We start from the raw sequence: 10,793 nt of genomic DNA, 5'->3' as shown, positions 1-10,793 counted from the left end.
AAACCCTAAATGTTTTAATCAAATATTTCAATGCAAGAAATAAAAGTTTTTAGTTTCAAAAATTTTCCCAATTTAACTATTCATTTTTTGAAGTTATATATTTTATCTCACGAACAAAATACAAAATGAAAACATTAATTTAGATATAAACAGTGCAGCAAAAAAAAAAAAAAAAAAAAAAACACCTGAATTGCATTTGATCTAAAGAACGGATCTTCTTACTCTAGGATTCAATGGTTCGACGGTTTTGACCTCAAATGTGCTAATTAATTAGCACAAACGATATTTTAAGTTACGAAATCAAACACAAAAGCGTAATTTCTTGAATTAACATACCCTTCTTTCGACGGATTCAGATTTCTGAACCCCGAAATATTGGGGGTAGCCGCAATCTGGGAAATATGGACCCCATAGTTTGGTTAGGAGAGTGATTCAAAGCTTGGATTCCTTAATGCCCTTATTTTTTGCATATTTCATTACATCTCGAGAGTTTCTTAAGCTAATTTAAAATTTTTTGCATACATTTATAAAATTCGTTTGACCAAATATAATTCCATGCAAAAATAATATTTTGTAAATATTTAATATTTGTTTAATAAAGATCCAAAAAAAATTTGAATTGTAAGGTATACAATTTTTACATCGTTTCAAAGTGTGTAATTTTACATGTCAAAATACAAAATTTGAGCAAAATCGGTTGAATAGATCCTGATAAATTGAATTTTAAATATGCATCTTTTTTTAAAATTCCCTTTCTCAGGAACTATTCATCCGATTTCTCTCAAGTTTTGCATTTCGTCATGTAAAATTGCAGACTTCAAAATTATGCCAAAAATATTAGACCTTACAATTCTTTTCGGCTGTTGTTAAAAGAAATATTAAAGGATAATAAATATTAACAAAAATTTATTTTTTGAAATAATTATCTTTGGATATTTTCTTTTAACCGGTATTTAATAAAAGTAAACTAGATTCTTAATACAAAATTATATATCGTTATAGTTTATCGTTTTACATAATTTGAATATGATTTAAATATGATTAAAATACAGCATTCAGCTTTTTAATACAGTGTTGGACCCGAATTAAATTTTCGGTAAATGTTTATTATAATATGAATCAACCACTATGGAAATTTTAATCACTTTCTTTCTCAATGCCCGCTTGGAGAATGATCTTTTGTCATACAGGCATCTGAAGGGCAGATTTGTTGGCAACTCTTTCAGGAGAACCATATTAGATGGGCCAACGTTGCTCTCTCAAAAAGGACAGATAGTACAGAGAATGAAAGAACATCCATGCCTTGCCCGGGATTCGAACCCAGAACCTTTCTGATTCAAGGCCAATTCCCTGACCCCAACACAAGTCGGTCGGCAAATGTAATCACTTGATGCAAATAAAACATAGAAACATATGCATAAGCTACAACATTTATTTGTGTTATTGAGTGAATTTCAAACCAGAAATCTTATTAAAATACATTTTTCGGCCTATTTTCTCAAAACGATAAAACTTAGGTACTGAAGCTACTTGCACTTTGGTGGTCCTTTTGTTCTGGGGGTGATTTGTTTTCCATCCTTATTCACGCACCAACAGTTTCCAGTTGCACCATCACACTGTGATTTGGTGTACGTGCCGTCATCATTACACACTGGTATAAAAACATTAATATCGCCTAAAAAATATATATTCATTTTAGTTAAAATAAATGTAACATATACAGTAAGCCATAGCATTGCTTTTGATCCGGAAGCGCGTCAAGAGTTCGAGCTTTGATTTTAGGTTATATATATATATATATATATATATATATATATATATATATATATATATATATATATATATATATATATATATATATATATATATATATATATATATATATATATATATATATATATATATATATATATATATATATATATATATATATATATATATATATATATATATATATATATATATATATATATATATATATATATATATATATATACAGGGTGTCTCAGTTAAGCGTTTCAGAACTTCTAAGAGGGGTAGGGGCATCCTGACGACTCGAAATCATATAGCAATGTGGGGTCGGAAATGCTTTCCTGAAGCAGTGACGTACACAGAAGCACCATAAAGAAAAGAGACCGTAAGTGAAAAATCGTTTTAATAATACATTGAAAAAAGCATAAGGCACATGGGTCAAAGTAAGTGTTCGAAGTTTCTGCCACCGGCGACAATGCACACCTCACATCTCCGGTGCATAGACATCCGAACATTCTGCAATACTCCAGGCATATCTCGAATTTCCCCGGCAGCTACTGAGATTCCTGCAACCAGCACCTCAGCATTGTCAACAGGGGTGTCATAAACAAGTGTTTTCATATGACCCCAAAAATAAAAATCAAGACATGATAGGTCGGGTGACTGAGGAGGCCAACGCACTGGAAAGCTCGGTTGGAACTTTCGAACAACGCCATCTACCGCGCCAGGAAAGCATTTCCGACCCCACATTGCTATATGATTTCGAGTCGTCAGGATGCCCCCTACCCCTCTTAAAAGTTCTGAAACGCTTAACTGAGACACCACCCTATATATATATATATATATATATATACATATATATATATATATATATATATATATATATATATATATATATATATATATATATATAAACTGCTGTTTGTAGAAAATGCAACACCATGAAGGAATCATCAGAATCAAATGAAATTCGCAGCAAATGTCAATTATAGGATATTATGCAAATTAATAAAGTTTCAGAGCCATCGCGCGTGCGTGGCGCGCGCAGCGCCCTCTGAATTGATGCTGAAAGCGTATAAATAAAGTGCTGTAGCGGGACGTTGAAAATAGTCTATGATTATTTGTTAGTGGCAAACGTTTAGTGAGACCTGAGTATGCCTCCACGACGGAAGAATAAGAAATTCAAGCAACTTACGGAGTTTGAACGAGGGAGGATAATCGGCCTTCGAGAAGGAGGATTTTCCTATCGCGCAATAGCAGCTCGTATGCAGCGGAACAGTTCCACAGTGATGCGAGTTTGGAAGCAGTGGACCGACGAGCACCGAACAACTCGAAAAACAGGCACTGGACGACAGAAGGTGACGTCAGAGCGCGATGATCGACACCTGCTCCGCATGGCGGTGAATGATCGCACAGCTTCCTCCAGGCAGCTGGCAGCACATTGGTCTACTGCTACAGGTGTACAATTGTCGGCTTCGTCAATTCGTCGTCGTCTGCTGCGCCGTGGATTGCGTGCAAGGGTGCCATTATACAGGATTCCCCTCACGGCGGATCATCGACGGCTGCGTCGGCAGTGGGCTCTTGAGCACAGAGACTGGCGAGCTGATTGGCACCAAGTTGTCTTTTCAGATGAATCACGCTTCAATTTGTGGACCCATGATGGCCGTGTTCGTGTTAGACGTTATGCCGGTCAACGCTGCCTTCCTGAGTGTATTATTGAACGACATAGTGGTCGAACACCCGGAGTTATGGTCTGGGGTGCGATTTCGTATCATGGACGATCCAATTTGATACGAATTGAGGGTAATCTCAATAGCAACAGATACGTCCGTGAAGTGCTACAGCCCGAAGTCGTTCCTTTCCTTCAAGGCATCCCTGGAGCTATCTTTCAGCAGGATAATGCACGCCCACATGTTGCGCGGACTGTTAGAGACTTCTGTTCAGCACAACGCATGCAACTTCTTCCTTGGCCTGCTTATTCGCCGGATATGTCGCCTATTGAGCACGTGTGGGATATGGTTGGTCGGCGTCTCACTCGTGATCCGCGTCCTGCAGTTTCCAAAGACGAACTTTGGTTGCGCATACAAGCGATATGGAATTCTCTTCCTCAAGCAGATATTCAACATCTGTTTGACTCCATGCCACGTCGTATAGCAGCACTTATTGCAGCGCGTGGTGGCTGCACCAAATACTGATTTCGGACGCTTAATTTGTTTCTTTTGTTTTGAAAATTTCATCATTTATTTGTATCAGTACAAGTCGTTTCTGCATTAAATTTCATTTGATTCTGATGATTCTTTCATGGTGTTGCATTTTCTACAAACAGCAGTTTATATATATATATATATCATAATCGTCGTTGCGTTGAGCAGCCGACCCAAGTTCACTACTTATGTTCAGCTACGTAACCTAGTAATTTTGAACTCAATCCGGAAGACAAAGGAGCTCCTGGATCAAGTATTGGGTGAAATTTGCCTTCTTAGATGACTTTTTGATGGAACTAACCCGCATTTGCGTTAGATGGAGAGGAAGACAACGAGAACGTTCCACTGTTAGCCTGAGGGCAAGGGGACTCTAACCCATGGATACGTCTACTACTGAGGATATTTCACGTTAGAACTGTGGTCGGTGCAAGCCGGATGAGGAATTTCATCACCGGGATTCGAACTCGGTTCACTTTATTGGAAGGTGAACGTTCTATCCCCTGAGCCATCGCGGATCTATATTATATTTTGATATTACACTAAACTTGGTCTTTTAGGATTTGACTTGGACATTAGACTTGGTCTTTTAATTTTTATTTCCTAAGCATATACGCCACGTTGTCCTATTGATTTGCTCATTGTTCCAACATTATTTATGAAATGATTTTATTACTAATACTTAGATCAATAACAATGGAGAAAACTTTTGTGTTGTATTTATACAAATATTTAATCATGCCCAATTTAGGTAAGAGAATTTTAAATCTAAAATTTGTTTTGCACGTAAAGCTACATATTTTGTAAAAGACATTTTGGTTTATTTTTAGTCGAAATGTACAAGTTTAAAAACGTTGTATGCAACAGGGGGTCGTATGAATGTTGCGATGAACTACTAAGAGAGTTACGACACATCATCAGTATTAAAATCGGATAAGAACCTATACCCGGAAATGTCATCGTACGCGGCTAGGGGGGCTTCGTTATTTTTGTAAGTGACGACATTACCGGACATGGGTTCCTATGCACTTTTAATCCTGATACTGTGTTCTAACTCCTCTAGAAGTGTGTTGCAACACTTATGCGACGCCCCATTATATATAACCATTATATATAACGCACCTATACCCGGAAATGTCGTCGTACGCTGCTAGGGGCGCTTCGTTATTTTTGTAAGTGACGACATTACCGGACATGGGTTCCTATGCACTTTTAATCCTGATAATGTGTTCTAACTCCTCTAGAAGTGTGTTGCAACACCAATGCGACGCCCCATTATATATAACGATTTTACACTTATACATTTTGAAAAAAAAAAAACAGATTAAAAAATTTAGTTGAAAAAAAAAACTGTAGCTTAAACTGAGAAACCGATTACAGATTTAAAATCAGCGACGTAAAAATATCCAAGATTCGTTAAAAAAAAAGTCATGCAGCAAGAATTTTAAAAAAAATTCCCCTATGTTATCATTACTTTGAATGATTCTCAATTTAACTAGTGAATAAATGAAATTTTAAAAGGCAAAGATTAGCAAAAATAAAAATCACATGTTGATACAGCAACCGTGAATAGAATGTATTTTTCGATAATGAATATAATGTGTTTTCTTTCTCAAAATAAAAATAAGTATGTTTTGTAGTCGACGACTACTTTAATCAAGTGGGATCCAATTCGAACTATAGGAGAAAAACAGTAATTACTTTGAAAGCAATTTCTACAGATAATCATTATTTGTAAAAAATATTTTCGTAAGTAAAATTTAATTTTTTTAGAAATAAAACCTATAGTCTGTGGCATGGCAGCCAAAGACAAATTGAAAAAATAAATATGTAGTCATGCAAGCTGTTTTAATAATTGTTTTTTATTATTGAAAGATGAAAACACTCCTTGCTTGCTCTTAAGAACTTTTTGATTATGTTCGTCAGATTCTTATTAAGATACAGGTTGTGTAATGAAAATAACTGAAGATGAACGTAATCCATTTAGGTTTATTTCTATATAATAATTTTTTTAGAGTATTATAGCTTAGATGTGGTTTTTGATAATAACATCTAAAAGTCTTTGGTTTCAAGAATTTAAAAAAATACTTTACAAGTCTCATATTCAACAGTTTTAAAATAAAAATTTTCTTAAAGATTCAATTTGTAATTAAAAAAAATTGCAATTTAAAAATTATTAAGAACTTTTAACTTGTTTAACCATGTTTAAAAATTAAATATTATGGTCCAAAAGAAAATGCGTGATTAGTTATGGGCAAATAGAAATTAATTTTGAAAAAAATTTAATTTTTCTTGAACGATTTTGAAAAATAGTTTCAATAGGCAGGCGGACTTACTGGAAAATAAATATTCTGTATAAAGATTCAAAATAGTAACCAGTCGCCTGTTTTTAGATTTTTAATAGGCAATTTTGTTTTTGAGCCGCGATGGCTCAGAGGATAGAGCGTTCGCCTTCCAATGAGGTGAATGGGGTTCGAATCCCAGAGATGGCTGGTCGATACGAATTCCGCATCCGGCTTGCATCAACCACAGTGCTGACGTACAATATCCTCAGTGGTAGACGGATCATGGGTTAGGGTCCCCTTGCTATTAATGCTAACCTGCGAGGGGTTCTCGTGGTCTTCCTCTTCATGTAACGCAAATGCGGGTTAGTTTCATCAAAAAGTCCTCCTCGATGGCAAATTTCTCCCAATACTTGATTCAGTAGCTCCCTTGTCTACTGGATTGTGTTTCAAATTTCAAGGCTATGGAATTGAACATTAGTTGTCAGAAGCGAAAAAATTGGATCGGCTGTTCAACGACGTTTATAAAAAAATAAGTATCTTTGTTTTTATGCAATTAACGTTAAAAGAATTTTTTTAGCGTTATCTAAATTGGTTTTATTAATTTAGATAGTTAATTAATAATTAGTCAATTAATTAATTAGATTTTAAAAAATGTAAAAATAAACGTGTAGTTTTAAATTAGTTACTCAAAACCACAAATCGCATCATTTTATTGCTTTAAAGAGTTGAGGAAAATTTCAAAGAATTTCTGAAAATTATCAAGTGCTACTTTTCCGAATCTAATAAAGCGACCCTTTTATTTTCTGCCTTTTTTGAAAAGTATTGTGCTGTCTATATCATCAAAAGTTTCTTAAATATAGAAAATATTGAGTACGTTGTATCCAAGATGGTGTGGGTACAGGCCTCTAAAAATGCGACTTTTCATCAAAGACAGTGGTTCCCAACCCCCGGGATCATGATTGATACCGGTTCCTGGATCAAGTAGCACCGGGTCGTTCAAGGAACATTAAATTATTTCCATTTTATTTTACTGTGATGTATTTCTATTAGCTTTGAATGATTTTCCGTGGACGAGAGATTAATCAGAAGTTGAGAGACGTCCTTTAAAGCCACGATATCAAGAATAGGCCTGTAATTGCATAATTTTTTGATGTCGTTGCTGCTGTTGTTGTTAATTTACGTCGCACTAGAGCTGCACAATGGGCTTTTTGGCGACGGTCTGGGAAACATCCCGGAGGATGATCCGAAGACATGCCATTACAATTTTGATCCTCTGAGGAGGGGATGGCACCCCCGCTTCTGTAGCCGGACGACCTATAGTTTCTTTTCTTCTTTTTTCTTTTTTTTTTGAAGGCGCTATATGTAATTGTATTTTAGCGCCTTAACGCATCTAACGTGCATGCAATTGCATTATATTTTGAAGACATGTTTAAATACAATTATATTAAAATCATTAAATCAAAAAAATCTGAAATGTAACAATCTAACTAATAAACAATCCAGCGATTTTGGGGGATTTTCTTTTCTGCTGTAATTGGTCCCAACTATTAACCCCTTTGAAGGCTGTGGTAAGTATACTTACCACCACGTTTTACCACTTTTGATTTAGGTTTCCACTTTTCAATAATTTCAGCTTTCTTGAAGTGAGTTTGAATAAAATTGGTAACCATTTGTCACTTTTAAAAAACGTATAAATGTTATAAAATACGTAATTCCTTTTGAAGTTTGTAGCATTTAAGGAATTTATTTTATAAATAAAGAAAAATAAAAGTCAGTAAGTTCCTAATAGGTCATGTTAAATATATTTACCACCAAAAACATGGCATTTTTATAAACTAAATGATTTTTTTTAATATCAATTACTGTTCTTAAAACAATTTCAGTTCCAAAAATATTTTAATTTACCTTTACTAGAAATAAAGGGCCCGTAAAAGGGTTAAGCAAGGTTTTATTTCCTTTAAAATTTGTCGCCTAACTAAAGTAGTCAAGAATAAAATTTTTTTTCTTCTTTTCTTTTGAGAAAATGCTCAACAAGATGGATTGTTAATGGGCCATTGAATAGGAAAATATCTTGCGGGCTGCGGCAAAATTTTCAAACGTTGACCGGTCCGGGGCCGTGAAAAGTTTGAGTGCACTGCTCTGAGGGTATCAGTTAACAAATTTCTTTGTCAAATATTATGCTTAATGCACACTTTTAAAACATATTATAAACAAAGCAACAACATTTTAAACGAAAAATTTTTTAATTGTCAGTATTTGGCTTTTTAATACTTAAATACAAGAAAAATAACTAAAAAAAAAAAAGAACTTGAACGATCAACAGTAATGCTAAGTTACTACTTCTACCAATGGTACACAACTCCAGAATAACTTACTCTATCATCAAGGGCTGCTAAAATTTTACGTAAGGAAGTTTTTATCAATTTTTGACTCCCCTTCCCCCTTGTCAGCAAAAATAAGAATATCACACACCTATTTCATACTTATGTAAAATAGTCGCAAGCTTCCTGTTTTTGCATTAACTTTGACTTTAAAAGTTATATTGTAATTCAAATAAATGAATTTTTACTTAGAACTAAATTTATGTCTCTTGACGTGCCAATTCAACGTATTCTGTATCAGTTTATATTTGAACTTTAAAAAGTGTTTTAGTTTGTGGATGCTACAAAAATACATAAAATTATGTGAAGCTCTTTCTGAAAATTAATAAGGGAATCTTTATACCTAAAATTATAATTATATATCACTCATATTTTCTTCTTAAAAATGAAATAGGTGCCATCTGCTATAGTCTTATGATGTAGTCAAGTTCAAAATACTCATTTACAAGCCTACGAGATAGTAAAAAGTTCAACATATTCATTCATAAACTTATTAAATATGAAGTTTGATAGTTACAAGACATTCGTTTATGTTTTTATGAGAAAATCAAGTATGAAAGTAAACGCTTCTGTAAATAACTGGTGTTATTCAAAAGAGAGATATTTTCGCGGCGAGATGTAAAATTAATCAATATTCCTTCAAAACTAACTGCGTCATTTTTGCAACCATTTTATAGTTAACTATTTAATAGTTCCCATTTCTTCAATAACACTTTGAAACATAAAGAAGACAGGTTAAATTATTAAATGTCATACTCACTAAAAGTTCCCGCTATATCATCCCGTTCTTTTTCACATTTAGATTTTGATTTGGATGATCCGTAAACGGTGCAAATAAAGCCAGAGTATAGTAACAGCATTATGACAGGTAGTAACTTCATGCTAAAGCATTCTGAAATATATATAAAAGTACATAATATGAAGGTATAGCATAGTAAAATATTAATAAATGATAAAAAATATAGTAATAAATCATAAATAACATAATAATAAATTCCGATAAATTATTTTACAATACTAATTCTTATTTAACGTACAAAAGGAAAAAAGATTAAGTCATATTTATATGATATTTAAACATACCCTAAGAAACAATCCAACCGAGCTGAGTACGGATAATTGTAGTTATAGCAAACAACTACTTTCGACTACTGGACAACTACAACTACTTTTATAGCAGCTACAACTTTTTAACAAGTTACTTTTCTTAAAACATAATGTACGACTAAGGTAAATTATATGAACGTATAACATAATAAAATATTAACAAATGATATATAATATAATAATAGATCATAAATAACATAATAATAAATCCTAATAAATTATTTTACAATACTAATTCTTATTTAACGTACAAAAGGAAAAAAAGATTAAGTCATATTTATATGATATTTAAACATACCCTAAGAAACAATCCAACCGTGCTGAGTACGGATATTTGTACTTATAGCAAACAATTTAACTCTTTTAAGTTACTTTTCTTAAAACATAACGTACGACTAAAATACTGTAAACATATATAACATGTGTATAACGTAATAAAATATTAATAAATGATATATAATATAATAATAGATCATAAATAGCATAATAATAAATCCAAATAAATTATTTTACTATACTAATTCTTATTTAACGTACAAAAGGAAAAAAGATTAAGTCATATTTATATGATATTTAAACATACCCTAAGAAACAATCCAACCGTGCTGAGTACGGATATTTGTACTTATAGCAAACAATTTAACTCTTTTAAGTAACTTTTCTTAAAACATAACGTACGACTAAAATACTGTAAACATATATAACATGTGTATAACGTAATAAAATATTAATAAATGATATATAATATAATAATAGATCATAAATAGCATAATAATAAATCCTAATAAGTTATTTTAGAATAATAACTCTTATTTAAAATACATAGGGAAAAAAAAGGACAAGACTATATGGTATTTAAACATACCCTAAGAAACAATCCAACAGAACTGATCAAGGCTATCTTCTTTGTATCACTTGATCACCGTACCAATTCCATCACAAAAGAAAAAAAAAGAATAAAATATTATCATTTACTATGGTAATAAAATTTTATATTATTGTAGCACATATGTGTTGTTTGTACAAAGGTTTCAAAATACAAGTGCGAACGCTTTTACAAATACTTA

At 32.7% G+C, this 10,793-nt stretch overlaps 1 protein-coding gene across 2 annotated transcripts; it reads right to left on the bottom strand.

Annotated features, from left to right (window-relative positions):
• Positions 1 to 1,416: 1,416 nt before the first annotated feature.
• Positions 1,417 to 10,793, bottom strand: LOC107443101 (U20-hexatoxin-Hi1a-like). Of its 2 annotated transcripts, none has more exons than XM_087151631.1 (3): positions 10,592 to 10,793; positions 9,380 to 9,511; positions 1,417 to 1,675 (listed from the first exon to the last, which is right to left on the bottom strand). In XM_087151631.1, exons 2-3 carry the CDS (start codon positions 9,498 to 9,500, stop codon positions 1,527 to 1,529), a joined length of 270 nt encoding a protein of 89 aa, XP_087007757.1. In that variant the 5' UTR covers positions 9,501 to 9,511; positions 10,592 to 10,793; the 3' UTR covers positions 1,417 to 1,526. The 2 variants fall into 2 exon arrangements, with proteins under 2 accessions (XP_087007757.1, XP_087007758.1); XM_087151632.1 differs by lacking the exon at positions 10,592 to 10,793 and adding an exon at positions 9,703 to 9,819.

The sequence above is a fragment of the Parasteatoda tepidariorum genome, chromosome 9, assembly GCF_982258835.1.
Source record: "Parasteatoda tepidariorum strain Cologne lab strain chromosome 9, Ptep-v5.0, whole genome shotgun sequence".
Taxonomy (NCBI): domain Eukaryota; kingdom Metazoa; phylum Arthropoda; class Arachnida; order Araneae; family Theridiidae; genus Parasteatoda; species Parasteatoda tepidariorum.
The sequence above is the reverse complement of the archived record's forward strand: the minus strand, read 5'-3'. Positions and strand labels throughout refer to the sequence as shown.